Source organism: Somniosus microcephalus, chromosome 2 (genome assembly GCF_052327205.1).
Source record: "Somniosus microcephalus isolate GS21.2 chromosome 2, FLI_Smic_1.0, whole genome shotgun sequence".
Lineage (NCBI taxonomy): Eukaryota > Metazoa > Chordata > Chondrichthyes > Squaliformes > Somniosidae > Somniosus > Somniosus microcephalus.
Window position 1 is genome coordinate 154,051,426 of NC_140988.1, and position 25,894 is coordinate 154,077,319.

General features: G+C 46.0%; 1 protein-coding gene across 1 annotated transcript in view; it reads right to left on the bottom strand.

The window, feature by feature from the left end:
* LOC147123030 (transmembrane protein 144-like) overlaps positions 1–25,894 on the bottom strand; it is a 131,942-nt gene that overhangs the window by 55,259 nt on the left and 50,789 nt on the right. Inside the window, exon 5 of the mRNA XM_085963837.1 lies at positions 13,470–13,552. Within this exon, the coding sequence (XP_085819963.1) occupies positions 13,470–13,552 (83 nt within the window). The remainder of the gene's footprint in view (positions 1–13,469; positions 13,553–25,894) is intronic.

The window sequence follows — 25,894 nt, forward strand, 5'->3', positions numbered from 1 at the left end:
GGCGGGTGAAATAAAGAGTAGATTGCCTTTCAAAAGCTAGGCTTTATTAACCTTAAAAAACCAGCAAGTACATGTTGAGCACCCAGTCTCAACCAAACTGTAGAAAACTGAATTTAAGATGGCCACCACAGGTCACATGGAATCAACTAACCAATAAGTTTACAGCATATATCTCAAGGCAGGAAAACAGGCAACCAATTACAATGCTTCTTATAAAACAAGAATAATCACCACATTCACCCCTCCTTTTAAAATATACTTCAACCTAGGTAGCCTTTACAGTTTACAATTAGTTATTTATGACTAGAGCAATACATGTATAATGCCGTCAACAATTTTAAAATTTTACTATTAAATTATTAATTATTTTAAAAGTCCATTTTTAATCGGTCGACCGGATATCTTGTTCGTGTTGACCTTCTTAGCCTTGGTGGAGTTCCTTGCCCTCCCACACCAGGAGACACAGAAATATCTTCTGCAGGGAGGCTATCAATATCCCGATTATCAACGGTTTCCGGATTGGAAGTCCCATTAGAAGGTAGACTGGGAGGGTCATGAACATCCATCGAGGGCAGACTAAGAGAATTGTAAGTGTCTGCAATAGGATTGGAAATGTTCGTAGTATCTGTGACGACATCAACATTATCTGAATTATGGCTATTGTTAATGTCCTCAGGAGAGGGCTGGCCACCACAAGGAGCTAAGTCTTCAACTGAAACCGTACTTTCTTTCCCGTCTTGGAATCGAGTGTGAGCATATTGGGAATTTGCCTCCAATAGCTCCACCTCCTCCACTAAAGGATCATACTTTGACAGTCTAACATGGCGTTGGAGCAGCACAGGTCCCTGCATAGTAAGCCATGAAGGTACCGAATATCCCGTAGTGGATCTCCGCGGATAGTTGAAGAGCCTTTCATGGGGGGTCACATTAGTAGCCGTTGAAAGCAATGATCTAATGGAATGCAGGGCATCAGGCAGTACCATTTCCCACTGTGTATTCTTAAGGTTCCGGGATGTCAAAGCCAACATAACTGCCTTCCAGATCACCCCATTGTATCGTTCGCACTGTCCATTACCCTGGGGATTATACGGGGTAGTTCTGCTAGTAGAAATTCCCCGACTCTGGAGGTATTCCTTCAACTGGGAAGACATAAAAGAACTTCCCTGATCTGAATGGATATACGCAGGCATCCCAAAGATGACAAAAAGTTGAGTCAGACATTTAATAACTGTAGCAGCTGATACATCTGCACAAGGAAAAGCAAAAGGGAACCTTGAAAACTCATCCACAACAGTAAATATATATCGATTCTGAGTCGTTGAAGGAAGAGGCCCCTTAAAATCAACGCTCAGGCATTCAAAGGGAGAAGTAGCCTTTATAAGATGAGCTCGTTGAGGCTTAAAGAAATTCGGTTTACACCGGGCGCAGACAGAGCATGACAAAGTCATCCGCTTGACGTCTTCAACTGAAAAGGGCAAATTCTTACTGCGTACGAAGTGTATCATCCTCGTAACACCAGGATGGCACAAAGCATTATGAAGATTAATAAGCGTATCTCCGTGAAGCACAGAACAATAAGCCCTCGACAGCGCATCAGCGGCAACATTATCCTTCCCCGGACGATAGACTATATCGAAATGGTAGCATGCCAACTAGATCCTCCACCTCATTATTTTATCATTCTTAATCTTTCCGAAATGTTTGACATCAAACATGAAGGACACAGATTTTTGGTCAGTTACTAACGTAAAATGTCGCCCAGATAAATAATGTCTCCATTTACGCAGTGCTTCTACTATTGCGTACGCCTCTTTCTCTATTGATGAATGTCTCTGCTCACTATTGCTCAGAGTACGTGAGAAAAAGGCCACAGGTCTTCCATTTTGGTTCAGGGTAGCCCCAATTGCAAAATCGGAAGCGTCCGTCTCAATCACAAAGGGAACCTGCTCATCAATAGAATGCACAACTGCTCCAAGGATATCCTTTTTAAGATTATCAAAACACGTCCTGGCCTCCCATGATAGAGGATATGTCGTAACCCGAATAAGGGGCCGGATCTTCTGCGAGAAGTTTGCAATCCAATTAGAATAATAAGAAAACAGTCCAACAACTCGTTGCAAGGCCTTAGAATTAGTAGGGCAAGGTAAATCAATCAGTGGTCGCAGCCGTTCTGGATCTGGTTTAATCTTGTTTCCCGAGATAATATACCCCAGTAAATTTACCTCAGTGGTTGAAAAGATACACTTCTCTTTATTGAAAGTTAAGCCAACTTTTTCCGCAACTTGAAGGAATCTTTCTAGATTAAAATCGTGCTCCACCCTTGATTTGCCACACACGGTGATGTCATCTAAATATGAAAAGGTGTCAGAGAGAGAGTTATCACTTTAAAAGCATCCATTGCCCGTTGAAAACAGGCGACACCGTTAGTAACACCGAATGGTACTCGGCAAAACTGGTACAGCTTTCCGCCAGCTTCAAAGGCCGTATATGGTTTGTCCTTCTTAGCGATAGGAATCTGATGATAAGCACTCTTTAGGTCAATAGTGCTAAAAACCTTATATTGAGATACTTTATTGATAAGCTCATCAATCTTAGGCAGGGGGTACACATCTAATTGAGTATACCTGTTAATAGTTTGAGAGTAGTCTATCACCATTCGCTTCTTATGTCTCTCATTAGTGGTGACAACTACCTGTGCCCGCCAGGGCAAAAAACTAGGTTCAATAATTCCTTCCGATAAAAGACGTTGAACTTCAGAATTAATAAATTCTTTATCCTGACTGCTATACCTTCTTGACTTGGTAGCAATTGGCTTACAGTCCGGCATCAAATTGGAAAAAAGTGATAATGGAGAAATGAATAAAGAAGTTAATCCACAAATAGACAAAGGTGGCTTGGTTCCTCCGAAAGAAAGACTGAGGGACTCATATAATTGAAGCACATCATGACCAATCAAAATGTCCGCACAGAGATTAGGCAGAACGGATAGGCGTATATCAGTATACGTATTACCTAGGAGAATTAATTTCACAAGGCAACAACCAGCTACTTGTGAGGTGAGAGTCGTCTGAGCCATACACACCTGATAGGAAACAGGCGAAATTTTCAAACGCTTCTCCCTCACAAACTGAAGACTTATAAAGCTCTCAGTGCTGCCCGTATCTATAAGGGCCTTCACTTCTAACCCATTAACTTGGGCCATAACTAGCTTTGTTTAGGCCATGGGAAAAGACGGCAGAAACTGATGCAATAAACGCCCTATCTAAAGGCTGAATGGTCGCAGAGGAGGCAACCGATTTGCAAACACGTGCGTAATGACCTCCCTTGCCGCATTTACTACACACAGCCTCCCGGGCAGGGCATTTCAGACGGGGGTGCCGGGCGCTCCCGCAAAAATAACACTTCTGAATCCTAGAGGCAACAGCTGCCGAAGTAGAAACTGTTTCGGAGTCTGGTAAACCACTCCTATTAAATCCACGTAACTCCCTTTCATCCGGAACTGCCGAAACCATGGTCGCAGGCCGATCAAAAAGAGCATAAGAATCCGAACTTCTCTGAGCCAAATCCAATGTAGAGGCTTGCTCAAAAGCACTCTTACGATCCAAGATCTTATTTTCTAATAACCGCTGACGAATTGATCTAGACAGTAATCCATTAATAAATGCATCCCGTACTGACTCTTCCCTATGTTCTTCTGCAGACACGGCCTTATAATTACAGTTAGCACCAAGGCGCCGGAGTGCTTGTAAATAAGCATCCAAGGATTCTCCCGCCTGCTGCCTACGGGCAGATAAAAGGTGACGTGCAAATACCTCATTTTTGGGTTTAACAAAATTTTTTTCCAACGTAGCAATAGCCAATTCATAAGTTTCACAGTCCAAAATATACTTATACACATCCGGAGCAATGTAGTTAATTAGTATATCCAACTTATTTAGAGATTGCTGATCCAACACACCCAAAAGGTTTTTAAATGTACGATACCAATGTTTCCATTGATCATCCACTCCTGCAGAATTAGGGTCAGCATTAAATCGTTCTGGTCGAAGATATCGTTCCATTATAGTAAAAGGTTAATAAATTGAAATAAAGAGTAGATTGCCTTTCAAAAGCTAGGCTTTATTAACCTTAAAAAACCAGCAAGTACATGTTGAGCACCCAGTCTCAACCAAACTGTAGAAAACTGAATTTAAGATGGCCACCACAGGTCACATGGAATCAACTAACCAATAAGTTTACAGCATATATCTCAAGGCAGGAAAACAGGCAACCAATTACAATGCTTCTTATAAAACAAGAATAATCACCACAGCGGGTAAAGTGGAGATCAGAGGCCCAATCCCTCAGTGTTGTGATAGTGACTAGCAATGTGGTGAGAGTGGCTTCCGAGGTTTCAGAAATGGCCTGCAAACTCCTGAAAGCTAAATCTCTGCACAAAGTGGAGTCAGCGAGAGCCTTTCCGTTAGTCAAGTAATCAGGTGTAATGGTGGAGTATTTATGTGCTTTTCCCAGCTCTCAATGAATGGACTTGCCAATGGCCACTGAGCTTCCGCCTCCCCTTCACAGGCAAGGTACCCGAGCTCCGTGAATCCCGTGCTCCTGCAGTAAAAGTCAAAAACTGGTGTTAAAAACATTCAGAAGGGTCTCTCAACAAGCAGTTAATGACTTTAATGAGGTCACCCGCCTCTGACGATCGGGTCTTGTCGCGCCTTCAAAGCTGCTTGAGTTAAATGTGTGAGGCCGCGGGATGACGGCGGGTTCTGGACGCGCTCGCTATTTCCGGGATTTTTACTGCCGACCCGCCCCCAAACCCGCACGCTCGGCAACAGGAAAATTCCGGCCAAAGTCACCGCAGCCCTCGATTTTATCGCCACTGGTTCTTTCCCGCCTGCCACAGGAGACATCAGCCACGTCTCCTAGTCTGCAGTACACCGCTGCATAAAGTAGGACATCAATGCGTTCTTCGCTAGGGCTAACCACTACAATACCTTCCATAATGACCTCAGTATTCAGCAGGAGAGAGCTCATGATTTGCAGTAGTCGCAGACTTCCCCTGTGTACAGGGTGACATTGACTGCATGCAAGTTACTATCAGGGCACCATAACACCAGCCAGCAGAATTCATGATAGAAAAGGATACAACTCCATCAACGTGCAGCTCGTGGTTGATCACAGAAACAGGATCATGCAAGTTTGTGTAAAGGCAGCTGTCATGACACATTTATCCTGAGACTCTCTACCATCCCGCTAGTATTTGACCCTCCCCGGAACATGGCAGGATGGCTGCTGGGGAACAAGGGATACCCGCTACACATGTGGCTCATGACACCCCATCACAACCCCACCACTCCCAAGCAACACCGATGTAATAGAAGACATGGGACCACCAGGATCATAACCGAGTGCACCATAGGGATGCAGAATATGAGGTTCAGATGCCTCAACAGGCCTGGAGGGTCCCAACAATATGCTCCACGAGTCTCCTGCATAGTCGCTGTGTGTTGCATACGTCACAACTTTGCCTTACAGAGAGGCCAGCCTTTGGAGGAGCCAGAGGAGCAGCAGTGGGTCTCGTCATATGAGGGGGAAAAGGAAGAAGCAGCAGAAGAAGGAGCCTTGCAGCGAGATGTGAGGGATCAGCTCATTGCTCAGCAATTCTGGCCACCTACTCAGACAGCTCCTATTTCAGTGAAATACAGAAATACTGAGGCTCAGAAGCTGCTATAAAACTGCACAGTAAACCAAAGTGCCAAATTTAAACCGCAATTAGTAATTGTTTTGAATTCATCTCTCTCCCAAGTGCGCAACCCATAGGCCTAGAAATTCAGTTGTTAGCGCCAGCCGCTAGCGCCTTAGGAGGAGGAGAAGTGGGGCGCTAAGCGGCTAGCGCCCGGGCGCGGCGCGATCTGCGCCTCTTGCGAACTTCACTCAAGATTTAGCGGCGGCGCAAAACCGCAGCGCCCGCTCAGCTGTGCGCGCAGATCCTGACATCATTTCATGGTGCAACGCCCTTGGTGCGCCCCGAACCGGAACTTCAGTGGCGCTGCCCTTCTGAGCACCTGGCGCCCCCAGCGACTGGTAGAGGGGAATGGTTCCTAGTTGCTGCGGGGCGCGGGGGGCGCTAATTAAAGGGGAACTCCTCCTGCATTATAAGTGGCAGCCATTTTGTTCCACTCCTTCTGTGTGAGAGACGGATATTTGGAGAGAGACAAAGGGAGAGAGCTTTCTGGTTTGACTCAGCGCTCGCACAGGTACTTCTGGCTTCAGGCCAGAGCTTTGCACTTGGATTTAACTTTCAGTGCCATAGCCTTGAGTCGCCACATATAATGGGGGCTGCCATGGGTGGAAACGTTGGCTTACTGCATTGCATTCAAAGGGCTCAGAGACGCCGTGAGAGTGTGCCAGTCATGGCCAGACGGAGAAGGGCCAACAGGCGTCGGCACAGTAGGCCTTACCCACCCAGGGTATACCGCCAGCAGTTCTCATATCTGAACATGTCTGAGGAGCAGTGTGTTCAGAGGCTGCGATTCAGAAGGGAGGTGGTCACTGAGATCTGCCACCTGCTTCGCAGAGATCTGCAGCTACAGCTGAGGAGCAGGACGTCTCTGTCGGTGGCAGTGAAGGTGACGGTGGCTCTCAACTTCTATGCCACCGGTTCCTTCCAATCCGCTACTGGGGACATTGCCAACATCTCCCAGTTCGCGGTGCATTGCTGCATCCGCCAGGTGACCAATGCCCTTTTCAGAAGGAGACGTCAGGAGGAGGAGAGAGGAGGAGAGAGGAGGAGAGAGGAGGAGGGAGGATGAGGAGGAGGAGGAGGAGGGTGATGATGATGATGATGATTATTGCAACTCAGTTCTAGGCCTCCTCTCAGGGAATGTCTTGTGCCAAAGAAAGAAGATGAATGGAGCCGCTCTGCAAGCTCTCAGCTGGTCAAGGGAAGAAATAGTTCAAAAAGCAAACATGGACAATGCGATTAAAGAAAATTTTTTAAATGAAAAAAGGCAGTTAAACAAAAATGACCATGATCCTCGGCCTTTATAAAAAACAAACACAACAGTCTGGGCCTTCATATATCAAAAAACACAACAGTCTCGGCGTTCATATATCAAAAAACCTTCTCGGCCTCATATATAAAAAAAAATGTGGGCACACCTTCTACTTTTTCCCCTGCGAGGGTGATCCGCCTCGCTTCCGCGAGTGGCCCCTTCCCGCCCTGCAGCTCCTCCTCAATGGGACCCCAGTGGCTGCAGCAAGGCTGGGGGAAGGCTGTTGAGGGTCAGATGGTGAGATGGCAGATGCCTTTGGGGGTCGGCCTGGACCAGCTCTGGGCCTGGAGGGCCCGGCTGCTGACTGCTCCAACTCTGCTTGGGCGGCAGCAGTCTGTCCTACAGGTGGTGGCAGCTGCAGTGGAGGAGTGCCAGTGTTGGCTGCAGGAATGCTGCCAACCTGACAGAGCACAGGCACTCCCTGGTCGGCTGATACACTGGCACTTGCACGGGCCAGCACTGCAGCATGCGCAGCAATCTCCTGAAGCACAGACTGCTGGGCTGCTGTGGCGCGGTGAGGGCCCCGTCGATGCCTGGCCGATCCAGCGAGGGTGGCAGCAGTTAGTGCCCGCGTGGCCCTGGTCTGTGTCTGCATGACAGCAGCCAGTGAATGCATGGCACGACTGAGCACTTGGCTGGAAGCCGCCTGTGATGCAGCGAAGTCCTGCTGACTCCTAGCCTGTGCTGCCGCGAAGTCCTGCAGACTCCTGGCCTGTGCTGCCCCGAATTCCTGCACACTCCTTGCCAGTGACTCTATGGAGTCAGGCATCTTTGCCACTGCAGCCATGAGCTCAGTGTGCCTGCGCTCAGCCTGGGCGCCCATTTCAGCAAGGAGTCGCACCTCCTCTGCGCTCACCATAGCAGGACTCGAGGCCAGACTCTCCCTCCGGGGAGAAGGCCGCCGAGCTTCCCCACCCCTCCCGCATTGCTGCAGCCCGCTGGGCCCCGGAACTTCACTCTCCTCAGACCCTTCCCCCCTGCTCCCCTCCAGGGATGACGTGTCCCCATCATGGCCATGGGCTGCCTCGGCTGAGGGTGTCACTGATGGGCCGGCTTCCTCTTCCTCCTCCTCGATTTCAGAATCAGACACAGTGCCAGCTTGAGGGCCCGCCTCCTCACCTGGCGATTCAGCATCTGAAAGCAGGGAGGCACAAGAGTTGCTTTAGAGTGAGGACAGGGTGGCAGTGAGGGAGGCATGAGTGCTGCTATGCACTGCATTGGTTCGATAGTGGCAAAGGATGCTGGTGTGAGGCGCAAGTGGAAAGAGAGAGGTCAAAAAGGTGATGACCTTACCATTGCTGTCCAGAACAGGGTCGGCATCTCCACTGGCGACGGGGCCAATCAGCTGGCCTGCCATAATGCGCTCCACACGCTGCTCCAGGTCGCTGAGCTGTTTGAGGTCAGGACGGCCTCCCCCGGTCTGTCGCTGCTGCCTGCGGTTGTGGGCCAGCTTGCCCTGCAAGAGAAAGGACGGCCTCTAAGTACAGTGTCAAGCCCTGATCTTGCCTGCACTGCCTCCCATGGTGGAATAGCCCTGACAGTGTCAAGCCCTGATCTTGCCTGCACTGCCTCCCATGGTGGAATAGCCCTGACAGTGTCAAGCCCTGATCTTGCCTGCACTGCCTCCCATGGTGGAATAGCCCTGACAGTGTGTAAAGTGCAAGTGATTTTCAGACAGTCCCATAGCTGCTGGATGAGGGCTGGGCATTGGGGCTTTCAGGTCCCTTTGGCCATAAAGTGAGGTGCACATGCAGGGATGTGGAGGATACTGGAAAGTTTCCTCACCCTGACAACCCGAGTGAGGTCGTTGAACTTTTTTCTGCATTGCACAGGAGTCCTGCCAACCATGGTGTTGGAGGTCACCCTGTTTGCCAACTCCCTCCAGGCTTTTCTATACTCGCTGGGCAGCGGCCTCCTGCCACTATCAGGGAAGAGGACAAGTCGCCTGCACTCCACTGCACCAACCAATACCTTCAGGGCACCCTCGCTGAAGCGCAGCGCTCGCTCCCTAGCCTTCTCCATAGTCGTGGACGTTGAACTGTTGAAGCAGCTATGTTCAGGCCTTGATTCAGGGCTGCAGTGTGCAGGGCATGGCAGCCAAACAAATCCACCCTCCCCCTTTAAGAGCTGACCGGCGCCAGCGTGTCTGCCTTCAATCAGCAACTCGTCGCACCTGCGCTGCGCCCGCCCTCAGTGGTAGTGCCCCGGCTCGCCGGCTTAGCACCTTATGATAGTTGTGCATCGCCTGCTTTAGCGCAGCAGCAACCTCTTGGGGCGATGCAACTGAATATCGGCGAAGGTGGCGCTAAGTTGCGCCGGGTGCTAAATTTAGCGAACGCCCGGCCGTAGCACCCCAAACGTGGCTATAATGAATTTCTAGGCCATAGCGTTTTTCTTATAAGAAGGTTTCTTAATTCTACTACCCCTATGAGGTGTTCCCCTAGTGGCCTCAGCAAAGCTGGCAGAACATAAGAACATAAGAAATAGGAGCAGGCGAAGGTCATGTGGCCCGCTGAGCTTGCTCTGCCATTCAAAAAGATCATGGCTGATCTTCTACCTCAACTCCACTTTCTCACGCTATCCCCATATCCCTTGATTCCCTTAATATCCAAAAATCTTTCGATCTCAATCTTGAATATACTCAACGACTGAGCCTCCGCAGCCCTCTGGGGCAGAGAATTTGAAAAATTCACAACCCTCTGAGTGGAGACATTTCTCCTCATCTCAGTCGTAAATGGCCAACCCCTTAACCTGAGACTATGCCCCCTAGTTCTAGACTCTCCAGCCAGGGGAAACAGCTTCTCAGCTTCTATCCTGTCAAGCCCTCTCAGAATCTTATATGTTTCAATGGGATCATCTTTCATTCTTCTAAACTCCAGAGAGTATAGGTCCATTCTACGCAAGGCTGCTGTTCATCATGTTTGGGCCCTCCAGATGTTCATGTTCATGGTTTCTAGGTGCTCAAGTTTGTGAGATCCCAGCTGCAGACTGCAGCATCTTGGCTGCTGCCGGGGCAGTATGTTGACACCATGATGGGTATAGGTTGGGGTGCTGACACCATGATGGGTATAGGTTGGGATGCTGACACCATGTTGGGTATAGGTTGGGAGGTTGGCGAAGGAGCAGATGTGCTGACGTCCTTCAAGAGGGTAACACGTCCTGCTCCCATCCCACCATTGCCACTCCCACGGGGCTGGGGTTCATCACTTCCACTGATCTCTGGGAGAGCAGACTGCAGAAGAACCCCTGGCTCCTTCAAAGCTCCCTGTCTATGCAGTCCACCAATTCAGTCCGGAGTGGGCACCTGTCTCTCGAGTCCACAGTCTGCATGGCAGCCATTTGAGCTTCCACCAAAGCTGCAAAATGTGCAACATGGACTTCTGCTGTGAGGGCCCGGCTGCAGTTCCAGGATGAGTCATGTCATATTTTTGAGACGGTGCTGAATACCCTGCAAAGGGTGACAGAGCATGTGCAGTGATTCACCTGCGACCCCGCAGCAGCAACGGCGAAAGATTTTCAGAACTGCAATGCACCATGGGGCACGTGGCAACCCCACAACCATCTGCAGGAACCCCCAGAAGGCAAAGGCATCAAGCCCAGACAGAACTTGGGCTCTCACTTAAAGGAGTCTGTTGCTGCCAGAGTTTACAGGTTTGGCCAATTTGATCAGCAAGGTTACAATTGTGGTCTTCGGACTCCTTGGGGGCGCCCTATGGTCTGTTCTCATACAGCAGGACTGCCCAGCACCTGGAACATAGCAGGAGAAGGGTCAAATGAGGCAACTTCTTCTCAGGATGACTGAACATCTATTCAAACCATCTTTTCAAAGGCTTGAAACTATGCCAGTTAGCAGGCAGCTGCTATGTAGCAGGGCCATGTCATGACCTCATACCCAGAATTACAGAGATACCTCGGTCCCTTGAGAAAAATAAAATTTAAAGGGAGTAAGGCAATTAAAGGAGAGCGTCACAAATGGGGGGACAGAAATTCTGTTTGCCGTTAGTTATAGAGAATAGCAGAACAAGTTGGTGTGGAAAGTGGAAAAATGATCACACTGATTCAGATGGGGCTGAGGCATATTGTTGGGGCAAAAGCAGGAGAAATTGCAGATGGCTGTGTTATACCTGACCTGAGAGTTCTTGATCCTGACATTGAGTGCCTGAAATAGAAAGTGTTTCATTCTCCAGTAGTAACATCCCTTACCTTGAAGAGCACAAAATAAAAGATCATAAAAACCAGCCTTAATTTTCCAAACAATTTTAATAAATTGTAAAAATTTCAGCACAGAAGGGGGAGATTTGAATCACCGTGCAGGTGTCAGTGTTAATTTCCAATCAGATCTATCTACTCCAATCCCATTTCTCTGTAACTTTTTTTAATTCAAGTGTTTAATCTCTTAAATATCATGATTGACTTGGCTTCTGTAGCCTTTCGTGGTAAAGGATTCCATATTCTAATAACTTTTGTATAAAAAATCTCTTGTAACCTCCCTGTATGCTTTTGGTACTAATCCTAAACTTATGCTCCTTTGTACTGATTAACTAACCAGTGGAAATAATCTTTCGGTATTTACCCTCTCAAAACATTGAATGTCTCTATTATATTCCCTGCTCTAGTGAATACAGTCCTAGTTTTTCAAGTCCCATTGAATTTATGTTGTGCCTTTTCTGTGGCTCTAAGATCATCATTTCTATAAAGGAGTGCTTAAATAATACACAGTACTGCAATCACTTGCACAAAGTATCACCTCATTGCTTTCATATATACAAAAATTCAGAATTACAATTAGAAAAAAATACTATAAATTCAGCGAGATATTTTGACAAAGATTGAATGAATTTCTCAGGCACTCAATAATTGATTGTTCCCTTAAGAGAAAACAAATAAATATATTATTCAAGGCAAACCTGGATTCAAGTGAACTCCTACGTGCCCTTAATTAATAAACCTACCCTTCCTTGTTTCCTTCTCTATCTGTCCTGAAAATATTAATAGCTAAAGTTAACTTTCCAACAAGGCTACAATGTCATTTTTCTCCATTCTAATTATTGCCTTCAGTTCCCTAACTTTATATCTAATGCTTTGCACATATTCACATATAAACATAGTGGCCTAGAAATTCGGTATGGCCCCGCCAGGTCTTTTGCGCCCGAAATTTTGTGCCCACCAGGATTCCCGTAGCGCCCGCCTAAAATTCAGTTGCGACGGGCCAAGACGGCGGCGGGCGCTATTGCAGGGTTTGGCCGCCTCGCTAGGGGCGATGAATGTCACTTTCAGGCGTCCAGCTCCCGCTGCGGCACCCGATGCGGTGCGGCAGGCTGGGGTACTGCAGGCCTCCTCCTTCTCTTAAGGAGGAGCTGCCTGCAGCCGTCAGATCACCGGTGGATTCCCCCGGCAAATGAGCCCGGCATCACGGAGAAGTGCCGGGCTCGCGGGACTCAGACATCAATGCCGCGGGGGGGTGGTGCAGGAGTCCAGGGAGGGAGGTGCGGGCAGGCGGCCGCCGGGAAAGCGGCCGGCCGCCGCTCCACCTTTATGCGCTGGCCTTTCAGAGCTGCAAGACCCCGTTTCACAAACGCTGTTTGCGGCTGCCACGGGCGAGGCGGCCGCAACTGAATTTGGCCATCGGGCCGGAATAGCATTGCAACCGGGGCGCTGCGCACACCGATGACGTCATCGGTGCCGGCGCGGCGCTACCGGCTAACGCCAATGTTAGGGTCCATCTGAATTTCAGGCGATAAAAAACTTCAGGCGCAAACCACTTTATAGCCAATAAGTGGGCGCAAACGCGACTGAATTTCTAGGCCAGTAATCCTAATTCATTAATTCCTCCATTTACTTTTCCCTTTATTCTTTCTTTCACTATTCTACTGCATACTCTAAAGCATGTCTCTGCATCTCTTCTCCCCAGTATTGCAGTATTTAGACTACTTTTCCATTTCACTACAATTATTCTTAACTTGCCCTCCATATACTCAAGCTGAGAGATGTCATTTGTTTTACTTTTGGAACCCAGTGTCAGGATCAAGCGCTCTAGAGGCAGGTATTTGCGTAGTGAAACTGCCTCTATTCTGCCCTATATATATGCCTTACCTACAACATCTGAATAGCACATTTTACTGCACTAGTGTGAATTTCTTCACGTTTTACAGTGAACTTCCTAGTTGCTCTCCCAGTGAAACTACTAGTTCTGAGTCAATCTGGGCAGGCTTGTGCTTATAGGCCAACATCCATTAGGAACTGGGTTGAGGCTGTCCAAAGAGAATTTATTTGTTGTTAAGTATTTATACGAGGTAAGTAATCCCTTTGAACTAAACATTTATTTCTAAGTAGGCCCTGTCAATGGTTGACTGTAAAGTGTATTTATGCAATTACTTGGTATTACAGCATTCAGCCATGGTGCAGACTTGTTTTACTTACACCAGTTTCTTTTGTGGTGGATTGAGTTTATCAGTCCAGCAAGTGTCTCCTTGTTTTGTAGAGGTCTCCTGTAATGATGAAGGCTGACAAAAAATAATGGGAACCATGAAACACATTCCAGATTTCCAATCACCTTTCCCTTCATACTATTTTCAGATAAAACTGAAGTTTCCTTGCATTACAAGATCACAGCAGTGCAACAAGATATTTTATTTCCCAGACCGAACTAAAGAAGTCACCTAATGGACTGAAAACCAGCTCAAAAATCACGAATAAACCTGCATTGCATCCTGTTTTAAAATTTATCATTGCTCTGCATCAGAGCTGCAGCTGTGAATCATAGACAACAACACCAAATAAATCGCATGTTCTGCCTAATAGTAATGGTGGCTATTTAAATTAAAGGCTCTTTATCTGACTGCACGAAGCATTTGTAACAAGACAGACAAACTAATGGCACAAATAGAGATAAATGGGTTTGATCTAATAGTCATTACAGAGACATGGTTGCAAGGTGACCAAGGTTGGGAATTAAATGTTCCAGGGTACTTGACATTTTGAAAAGACAGGCAGAATGGAAAAGGAGGGGGAGTAGCCTGATAATAAAGGATGACATAAAGACAGTAGCGAGAAAGGATCTCAGCTCAGAAGATCAGGAAGTAGAATCAGTATGGGTGGAGATAAGGAATAACAAGGGGCAGAAAACACTGGTAGGAGTAGTATATCGGCCCCCTAACAGTAGCTATACCATTGGACAGAATATTAATCAAGAAATAGTAGGAGCTTGCAACAAAGGTAATGCAATAATCGTGGGGGACTTTAATCTTCATATAGACTGGACAAATCAAATTGGCAAAGGTAGTCTGGAGGACGAGTTCATGGAATGCTTTCGGGACAGTTTCCTAGAACAATATGTCATGGAACCAACCAGCGAGCAGGCTATTTTAGATCTTGTGTTGTGTAATGAGACAGGATTAATTAGCAATCTCATAGTAAAGGATCCTCTGTGGCAGAGTGACCATAATATGATAGAATTTCACGTTAATTTTGAGAGTGACTTGCCCAAGTCCGAAACTAGAGTCTTAAACTTAAATAAAGTCAATTACATAGGTATGAGAGGCGAGTTGGCTAAGGCAGATTGGAAAAAATAGATGAAAAGGTATGGCGGTAGATAAGCAGTGGCTTGCATTTAAAGAAATATTTCATAATTTCATAACAAAAATACATTCCATTGAGAAACAAAAACTCCACGGGAAAATTGATCCAACCGTGGCTAACTAAAGAAGTTAAGGATAGCATTAGATTGAAAGAAGAAGCTTATGCTGTTGCAAAGAATAATAGTAAGTCTGAGGATTGGGAGAGTTTCAGAAACCAGCAAAGGTTGACCAAAAAATTGATAAAAAGGGAAAAAATAGAATGAGAGAAAACTAGCAAGAAATATAAAAGCAGATTGTAAAAGCTTCTACAAGTATGTAAAAAGGAAAAGAGTAGCTAAGTAAACATTGGTCCCTTAGAGACTGAGACAGGAGAAATTATTATGGGGAATAAGGAAATGGCAGAAATGTTGAATAAATATTTTGTATCTGTCTTCACAGTAGAAGACACAAAAAGCATACCAAAAATGGTGGGGAACCAAGGGTCTAATGAGAGTGATGAACTTAACGTAATTAATATAAGTAGAGAAAAAGTACTAGAGAAACTAATGGGACTAAAAAGTCGACAAATCCCCTGGACCTGATGACCAACATCTTAGGGTTCTAAAAACAGTGGCTGAAGAGATAGTGGATACATTGGTTTTGATCTTCCAAAATTCCCTAGATTCTGGAATGGTCCCAGCGGATTGGAAGGTTACAAATGTAACCCCGCTATTCAAGAAAGGAGGGAGAGAAAAAACAGGGAACTATAGGTCAGTTAGCCTGACATCAGTCATCAAGAAAATGCTGGAATCCATTGTTAAGGAAGTGGTATCAGGGCACTTAGAAAATCATAACATGATTAGGCAGAGTCAACATGGTTTTATGAAAGGGAAATTGTGTTTGACAAATTTATTAGAGTTTTTTGAGGATGTAACTAACAGGGTAGATAAAGAGGAACCAGTATATTTGGATTTCCAAAAGGCAATCGATAAGGTACCACATAAAAGATAATTACACAAGATTAGGGCTCATGGGGTTGGGGGTAATATAATAGCATGGTTAGAGGATTGGTTAACGGACAGAAAACAGAGAGTAGGGATAAACAGATCTTTTTCAGGTTGGCAGGCTGTAACTAGTGGAGTGCCGCAAGGATCAGTGTTGAGGCCTCAGCTATTTACAATCTATATTAATGACCTAGATGAAGGGACCGAGTGTAATGTATCCAAGTTTGTTGATGATACAAAGCTAGGTGGGGCATTAAGCTGTCTGCAAAGGGATATAGATAGACTAAGTGAGTGGGCAGTAAGGTGGCAGATGGAGTATAATGTAGGGAAATGTGAGGTTATTCACTTTGGTAGGAAGAATAGAAAAACAGAATATTTTTTAAATGGTGAGAAATTTTCAAATGTTGGTGTTCGGAGAGATTTGGGTGTCCTCGTGCAAGAAACACAGAAAGCTAGCATGCAGGTACAGCAAGCAATAAGGAAGGCAAATGGCATGTTAGCCTTTGTTGCAAGGGGGTTGGAGTATAAGAGTAAGGAAGTCTTGCTACAATTGTACAGGGCCTTGGTGAGACCACACCTGGAGTTCTGTGCACAGTTTTGGTCTCCTTATCTACAGAAGGATATACTTGCCTTGGAGGCAGTGCAACAAAGGTTCACTAGATTGATTCCTGGGATGAGAGGGCTGTCCTATGATGAGAGATTGTGTAGAATGGGCCTATACTCTCTGGAATTTAGAAGAATGAGAGGTGATCTCATTGAAACATACAAGATTCTGAAGGGGATTGACAGGGTAGATGCTGAGAGGTTGTTTCCCCTGGCTGGAGTGTCTAGAACTAGGGGGCATAGTCTCAGGATAAGGGGTAGGCCATTTAAGACTGAGATGAGGAGGAATTTCTTCACTCTGAGAGTTGTGAATCTTTGGAATTCTCTGCCCCAGAGGGCTGTGAATGCTGAGTCTTTGAATATATTTAAGGCTGAGATAGATAGATTTTTGGACTCTAGAGGAATCAAGGGATATGGAGATTGGGCGGGAAAGTGGAGTTGAGGTCAATGATCAGCCATGATCTTATTGAATGGTGGAGCAGGCTCGAACGGCCATATGGCCTACTCCTGCTCTTATTTGTTATGTTCTTACGTTAAGGCTGTGAGTATATCTAGCTTCTAACATGTCAAATTTCTCTTAGAACCCGGCTCCTCTTTAGGTCAACCAGAGAACATGGAAAATATACAATTTCCATTGATCACTGCTCAAGTGTTGACACTAAAATGTTACAATAGAGATAGCAACAATAACTTCATTATAAAATGTAATAAAGCACTGAAGATAATTCCCTTTTGCAAACACTTCTGTGACTAGGGTTGCCAACTCTCGTTGGCCGTATTCCTGGAGGTTTGATCACGTGACGGTTGATCACATGACACTTGACCGCTGTTTACAAATGGTATTGTAAATGTTGCGTCATCTGTACTTAATGGCCTTGAATTTGCGGTCGGTATGATGGCGTACTCTAAGAATATGCCATCATACCACCTTTGAAACTGACTGCATGTTTGGGATTTCCACATGCGCTTGCACATGTGCTAAATCCCGAACTTGCGATCTGTCAAGTTTCGACTGCACATAGGCTTCGCTGCATCTTTCACCTCCTCATACAAATGAACATGCTGCCAAAAAGTTGGGCTAATTGCCCACCTACTGCGAGGTAATTACATTGAAAATTTTAAAGTCTGGTGCAAACAGACGCAGGAAGCCTGTTGCACAGCATAAGGGGACCGGATGAGAAAATTGTATTACAGAAAGATCTATAACAAGACAATGCTATAATGGGAGATTTGTTTTAAGAGTTTAACATAATGAAGTGTTTGTAAGTGTAGTGTCCGTGTGTAGATAAAGACACTGAAGACAGGAGTTGGTTCATAGGTATTTACTAAGCAAGTCTGGGGGGGGTTCTAAAGGATATACACAATACACAGGCTTATATAGCCCAAGTGGCAATTACCGGCATTGCGCACACCTGGGGCTCTTAAAGGCACATACACCACAATTGCTTTTAAAGGCACATACACCACAATTCCTCCCCTTCTAGCTAACTAGTACATCATATTTTAAGTAATTATTAATTACATGTTATATGCAAAATAATATACATTGCTGTATTAATTAATTATAAAAGTTAGTCTCTCAGGAGGCTTCCTGACTCGGTCCGGATAACGCCTTGGGGGTGTAGTAGTTTCTGGTGGTGTAGTAGGTTCTTCTGGTAAGGCTGATTCGGCTTGAAGGCCAGTGTCAGGTTCATCGGGTTCCAGTATCACCGGATCGGAGGTAGATATGGGTATCTCTACTTCATCGTTAGATGTATAGCGTGGTGGTGTAGGTTGTCCCTTTTCGGATGACTTGATGATTTGGTCAGCATGGCGCCTTATTATGCTTTCTCCGATGTCCACGGTATACATCAGTGGTCCTAGTCGTGTGCAGATAGTTCCAGGCTGCCATTTCTCGGTACAGTAGTCCCGGGCCAAAACCGGTTGGCCTATCTGGAAGGCCCTAGTTGGCCTTTCATTCATGCCCTGAAACTGCCGGTTCTCCACGTCCCTTCGGATGTTGGGCTTGACCAAATCCAGCCGGCATCTTAGGTTTCTATTGTAGAACATCATGGCGGGAGTTTGGTTTGTAACCATATGTGTTGCATTCCTATATGCAAATAAGAAGTTATCCACCTTGTGCTGAAGTTTTATGTTTTCATTACCCATGGCCTTTATGGCCTTCTTGAAGGTCTGGACAAACCTTTCAGCCAATCCATTGGTGGCGGGATGGTATGGGGCGGACGTGTAGTGCTTTACCCCATTGTTCTTTAAGAACTTTCTGAATTCTTCGGACACAAATTGCGGTCCATTATCAGAACATATCTGTTCCGACAGCCCATTCCTGGCAAATATGGTCCTTAATACTGTGATGGTTTTTTCCGTGGTGGTGGAAGACATCTTTATTACCTCCGGCCACTTGGAGTGTGCATCAACTGCGATTAAGAACATTGAGTCCATAAATGGACCAGCAAAGTCGATGTGCACCCTTTGCCAGGGAGATGAGGGCCACTCCCATGGATGTAGAGGGGCCTGTGGCGGAGCATTTTGGACCTTCTGGCATCCTAGGCAGCTCTTGGTCATGTCTTCGATGTCTCCATCGATACCTGGCCACCATACAAACGCCCTAGCTAGGTTCTTCATTTTCACTCCACCCAGATGCCCCTCGTGAAGCTCCTTTAGCACTTTATCCTGGAGTTTGGGTGGAATCACCACTCTGGATCCACACATCAAGGTTCCTCGGCACACTGACAGCTGTTCTCTTCTTTGCGAGAATGCTGGCAACAGTGGTTCGCCATGTGCTGGCCATCCCTTCATTGTTAAATCGTAGACCCGTGAGAGGGTAGGGTCATTTCTGGTCTCCCTTTCAATGGCAGAATTTGTCACCGGTAGACATTCCACTATGGTAGAGTGGAATATCTCTACTGGGTCTACTGTAGGTGCCTCTTCTATCGTTGGCAACGGCAGGCGCGATAAACCGTCAGCATTCCTATGCTGTTTTGACCCTTTGTATTCAATCTTGTATTGGTGTGCCCCTAGAAAAAGGGACCACCTCTGTAGTCTTTGTGCCGTCATAATGGGGACACCTTTCTTAGGGTTGAATATGGAGATGAGGGGTTGATGGTCAGTCAGCAAGGTAAATTTTTGTCCGTGTAGGTAATGGTTGAATTTCTTCACTCCCCATACCAGGCTGAGTGCTTCCCTGTCTATCTGGGAATAGTTACGCTCAGCTGAGTTCAATGAGCGTGACGCAAAAGCTATCGGCCATTCCGAGCCATCAGGGAATCTATGGGACAATACCGCTCCTATGCCGTAAGGGGATGCATCGCACGCCAGTCTGATTGGTAGTGAAGGGTTGTAATGAGCCAAAACTTTCTCGGATGTGATTAAGTCTTTACATTTATGGAAGGCACGTTTACAGTCTTCGTTCCATTTCCAAATCACTCCTGTGTGTAGAAGATCATTAAGAGGGTGTAGAATAGTTGATAAGTTCGGTAAAAATTTATGATAGTAATTTATTAATCCCAGGAATGACCTCAATTGTGAAACATTTTCAGGTGCTGGGGCTTTTATAACTGCTTCAATTTTTTCAGGTGACTTATGCAACCCTTCCTTATTAATTATGTGGCCACAATATGATATCTGATTTTGGAAAAATTCGCACTTGGGGCGATTTGCTCGTAGGCCCCGTTCTTTCAGCCTAGTGAGCACCTGCTCCAAATTGGCAAGGTGCTCGTTGTCGTTTTCTCCTGTTATAAGGATGTCGTCTAGGTAACACTGAGTCCCCGGAATCCCTTGCAGGACTTGCTCCATAGCTCTTTGCCAGATAGCTGGAGCTGATGCTATTCCAAAAACCAGTCGATTGTACTGGTACAGGCCTTTGTGTGTGTTTATTGTGAGATACTTTTTAGAGGTCTCCTCAACCTCCATCTGTAGATATGCCTGTGCCAAATCAATTTTTGTGAAACGTTTTCCTCCGGATAGTGAGGCGAAAATATCTTCTATCCTTGGAAGAGGATACTGTACCGTGTGAAGGACCGGGTTTACAGTCACCTTAAAGTCCCCACAGATGCGAATTTTTCTCTGTTCCTCAGAGTTATTTTTCAATGCTTTTTTCATGACTGGAACGATGGGTGTTGCCCATTCGCTCCAATCTATTTTGGATAATACGCCTGCCTTTTCCAAATTCTCCAGCTCTGCCTCGACTGCTGGATGTATTGCGTATGGCACCATCTTGCCTTAAAAATTTTTGGAATTGCTGCATCTTCCACTTTTATTGAGGCGGTGATGCCTTTCAAGGTTCCTAGTTTCTCTTGAAACACTTCTTTGGCGTTGGCCAAGATGTCTTTTAATCGTTCAGGTATGATGTCATCATTGTTTTTTTCCTTACTGGTCACCGTCAGTGCCTGAATGGAGTGCCAGTCTAAACGTATCTTCCTTATCCATTCACGTCCCAACAACGGTGGACCACCATCTTGTAGAATGTATAAATACAACTTTTGTATTTCTTTGCCGTTGTATACCACAGGCACCTTTATTTTTCCTTTGGGGTATACTTTCTGCCCCGTATATGTTTTTAAGATAATGGATGTGTCTTTTAGAGGTATATGCGAAAATAGCCTCTCGTAATCTCGTCGATTTATTACGGTTAGAGCTGATCCTGTATCTAGCTCCATTTTAACTGGGGACCCTGCTATTATGAGGGTAACCCAAATGGTCTGGTAATCTTCATTGGCAATTACATTATGTAATTTGAGAGAGCTTAGTCTCTTGTTCCCGGAGTCGCTATCGCTCTTCTGGTCTTTGGAGCTACTGTCCGTCATCATTTGTACCTTTCTGTGCTTTTCCTTATTGATTCTTTTCCCATTAGTGGATTTTTTATTTTCAGATCGGCATACACGTGGAATGTGCCCCATCTTTCCGCATCGCCTGCATGCTTTTTCTTGAACCAGCAATCCCTCTGGTCATGGTTGGATCTGCCGCAGCGATAACATCTCTCGAAACCCCGTGTCATTTCATGGGTGCCGAAGTCCTGTGGCCTTTGCTGTATCTTTGCCGCTCCTATTGCACTGAAAGCCTTGTCCAGTGTTAAATCTTTTCCAGAAGATACCTTTTTTTGTGTTTCTACACTTAGGGGATCGCAGATGAATTTGTCTTGCAGAGAATCTGCCAGTCCTGCCTCGAATTGGCAGTGTAGGGTATCAACAATCTCCTCAAAATTCTTGTCCATCGGTTCGGCTGGAGTGATTAAGTTGCGTAACAGCTTGTATGTTTCTGCGCCCATTAGATCCAGAAGCACTGAAGCTTTTTTTTCATCTTCTATTCCATTTGCGGTGCAAAACACCTCCACTCTTTCTACATATGTGGTCCAATCCTCTATCTTGTTATCAAAAACATCAATATTGCTAAAGTTAGGCTCTGTTTCGTTATCAAAAGCATCAATATTGCCAGACTTAGGCATTTCAAAAAAAGATATGGCGCTTCCCGCGCTTTTTTTTTCTCTCTGTAGCAACAATATGGCGCTTCCTGCGCTTTCCCGCCGCTGCTACCGATAACAATGCTGTTTTACTGTGGTTTCTGTTTATTCACTGTTGGAGACTCGTTCCCGACGGAGGTCTAAACGCTGACCTGCTTGCCGCGCTGGCCGTCTCCCGAGTGCACCCTCCCAGTCCGTTATTGCTTGCCTCCGATTTCGCTGCCTGTCTCAGCTGTAGAGCCCGCCGCTGGAGCCCCAGCCTGACGCCCAGGAAGGATTAGCGCAGTACCTGCCACCAGCTTGGCCAGCTGGTGAAAACACAGTTTCTATAACTTCCTTGAGTCTTCTGGACGCTGGAGGAATCGATGTCCTTGAGGTGCTGCCGAATTGCAGGTAAGTCCGTTTCCACTTCGTCGCCACTGTAGTGTCCGTGTGTAGATAAAGACACTGAAGACAGGAGTTGGTTCATAGGTATTTACTAAGCAAGTCTGGGGGGGGTTCTAAAGGATATACACAATACACAGGCTTATATAGCCCAAGTGGCAATTACCGGCATTGCGCACACCTAGGGCTCTTAAAGGCACATACACCACAATTGCTTTTAAAGGCACATACACCACAGTAAGCACATTGAATAAAGCATTAAATGAGTGGTTTGTAACCTTTTTTTAATGAGAAGTTAATTATCAGAGTGTAATGAGAGACTTGTATTGCTAATATGTGTTATAAGTGGTTTGTAACAACTGATGTTTGTGAATTTTGAATAAACATACTTTATTCTAATGAGAGATTTACAATGACAGATTGTTACCATGAGAAGATTGCAGTTACATAATTTATTATAAAGGCAGCCTCTTAGTATCAGATCCCACTCCGGAGTCACGTATATCTGTATAAAGGAGAGACATAGAAAGGTCCCCAGTATTCTGACGAAGGATCATCGACCTGAAACGTTAACTCAGTTTCTCTCTCCACAGATGCTGCCTGACCTGCTGAGTATTTCCAGCATTTTCTGTTTTTATTTCAGATTTCCAGCATCTGCAGTATTTTGCTTTTGCCCCAGTATTCCCATTGAGTTTACCCAGAATTTCACTTTGGGAGTAATAGGTAAATCTGTCAGGTTCCCAGCACAAAGATAAATGCTTTGATTTATACAACTTTAAAGATTGTCAAAATGTTAAAATAAATATTGCCCCGTTATTCGTTGTTTTGAAGATTTCAGTTGCTGCCAAGTTTATGTAGTTTACTGCAGCTGATACTGTAAATGTAAATGTGATGTACTCCTGTCAGCTCATAGTTTGGGGCCTCAGCTATTTACAATCTATATTAATGACCTAGATGAAGGGACCGAGTGTAATGTATCCATGTTTGCTGATGATACAAAGCTAGGTGGGACAGTAAGCTGAGAGGAGAGCACAAAGGGGTGAAAATTCGGTTGCTTTGCGCCTCCCGTTAGCGCCCTAAGAGGCCGCTAACGGGGTGCAAAGCAACTAGCGCCCGGGCGCAGCGCTGCCCGTGCCTCCCACGAAATTCAGTGGGAGGTTAGCGAGGAGCTAACCAGTAGCGCCCCGTGGCGCTGCGCCACCGGCAATGACATCATTGCCATGCACAGCGCCCCGCCCGCACCCCAGTTGCGATCTTCAGGAGCGCCCCCTGACTTACCACCGGATGCTATGTCCGACGGCGTCGGGGGGGCTACCTATGGCCAGGGAGGCGCTATTTAAAGGCGAGGTGCAGGGCGGCCATTTTTGTTGCTGGCCGCCTGGCAGCACCTGCCTGCGCTCTCGTCCCTGGCCTCCTGAACCGCACCCGCTCCCCGTGGAGTGCCGGCTGCGCGCCAAGAGCCTGGCACTTCTCTTGAGTGCCGGGCTCTTTTGCCGGCACTCCCGATCCCCGGGGGGCCCAGTTGGGCCCTGGGTCGCACTGTGCAAGGCCTCTCCCCTTTAAGAAGGGGAGGAAGGCCTGCAATACTGTGGCACGATGTGCCGCAGCGCCCCCGCTACCACTTAAATTCCGTCGCGGGGGCACTACTCCATTTTTAGCCCAAGGAGTCTGCAAAGGGATATAGATAGACTAAGTGAGTGGGCAGTAAGAAGGCAGATGGAGTATAATGTAGCGAAATGTGAGGTTATTCACTTTGGTAGGAAGAATAGAAAAACAGAATCTTTTTTAAATGGTGAGAAACTTTCAAATGTTGGTGTTCAGAGAGATTTGGGTGTCCTCGTGCAAGAAACATAAAAAGCAAGCAATAAGGAAGGCAAATGGCATGTTGCCTTTATTGCAAGGGGGTTGGAATATAAGAGTAAGGAAGTCTTGCTACAATTGTACAGGGCCTTGGTGAGACCACACCTGGAGTACTGTGCACAGTTTTGGTCTCCTTATCTAAGGAAGGATATACTTGCCTTGGAGGCGGTGCAACGAAGGTTCACTAGATTTGATTCCTGGGATGAGAGGGCTGTCCTGCAGAAGCATGGCAGATGCAATATAACGTGGATAAATGCGAGGTTATCCACTTTGGTGTAAAAAACAGGAAGGCAGATTATTATCTGAATGGCAATAGATTGGGAGAAGGGGAAGTGCAACGAGACCTGGGTGTCCTTGTGCACCAGTCGCTGCACGTAAGCATGCAGGTGCAGCAGGCGGTTAAGAAGGCAAATGGTATGTTGGCCTTCGTAGCGAGAGGGTTTGAGTACAGGAACAAGGATGTCTTGCTGCAGTTGTACAGGGCCTTGGTGAGACCACATCTTGAGTATTGTGTGCAGTTTTGGTCACCTTATCTGAGGAAGGATGTTCTTGCCATGGAGGGAGTTCAGCGAAGATTCACCAGACTGATACCTGGGATGGCAGGAATGACGTATGAGGAGAGATTGGGTCGATTGGGCTTATACTCGCTGGAGTTTAGAAGAATGAGAGGGGATCTCATCGAAACTTATAAAATTCTGACAGGACTGGACAGACTAGATGCAGGAAGGATGTTCCGATGGTCGGGGAGTCTAGAACCAGGGGTCACAGTCTAAGAATAAGGGGTAAGCCATTTAGGACAGAAATGAGGAGGAATTTCTTCACCCAGAGAGTGGTGAACCTGTGGAATTCTCTACCACAGAAGGCAGTAGAGGCCAATTCATTAAATATATTCAAGAAGGAGTTGGATATATTTCTTAAGGCTAAAGGGATCAAGGGATATGGGGAGAAAGCAGGGACAGGGTACTGAATTTGGATGATCAGCCATGATCGCATTGAATGGCGGAGCAGGCTCGAGGGGCCGAATGGCCTACTCCTGCTCCTATCTTCTATGTTTCTATGTTTCTATGTCCTATGAGGAGAGATTGTGTAGAATGGGCCTATACTCGATTTTTTACCTGCTATCTCTGAACTTGTAAATTGTTCAGTAGAAATATATTTGATTAGTAGTTTTAGCCTGTACTAGTCAGGTTCTGAGAATGATACTTTGCACATTTTGGTTCTAGAGGAAACATATTAAGAATATTACGTGAATTTCAATGTACAGTATTACTGATGAATAGGGCAGTTGTTGGCTGATTCACTCCTGCTCCTGATGACCATTGAGAAATTGGGGATATTTTTGACTTGAATATTTGAACAATAAACTGGCAGACTGAATCACCTAGCCATTGCAGAACACAACCAATTCTCATTCCATTGGGTGGGTTCTACAATGGGCGGATTGTCCGCTTTGCTAGATTACTGTCCAGGTGGTGACGATGAAAATTTACCCTGTGGTATTTTAAAAGGAAACCCAACTGTAACATGCAGCAAAGTTTAATAACAGCAGTTGCTTTCTAAAGTAGGGAGCTGAAATTCGGCGGGGCTTCTGCTGGTCACCTGCCATAACTCTGGTGGGAAACTGAAAAAACTTCCCAGAAAATTGCAGAGATCTGTTAGCACCAGATCTCTAAAGTTTCCAGGATTTTTCGGCATGCCTACCAAAAAGGGATACCTCCACCCACTCCGATCAAAGCAAATGTCAACAAGGACTGGAGCCAGGAATGATACCAGGGCTTAATGGGTTAAATTATGAGGTCAGGTTGCATAAACTTGGGTTGTATTCCCTTGTGTTGCGTTGAAATCTTGGGGTGATAGCATCAAGATGCTTTAAATGATAAAAGGATTCAATATGGTAGATACAAAGAAGCTATTTCCTCTGGTGACAGAATCCAGAATAAGGGTGCATAATCTTAAAGTTAGAGCTAGGCTGTTGAGGAATTA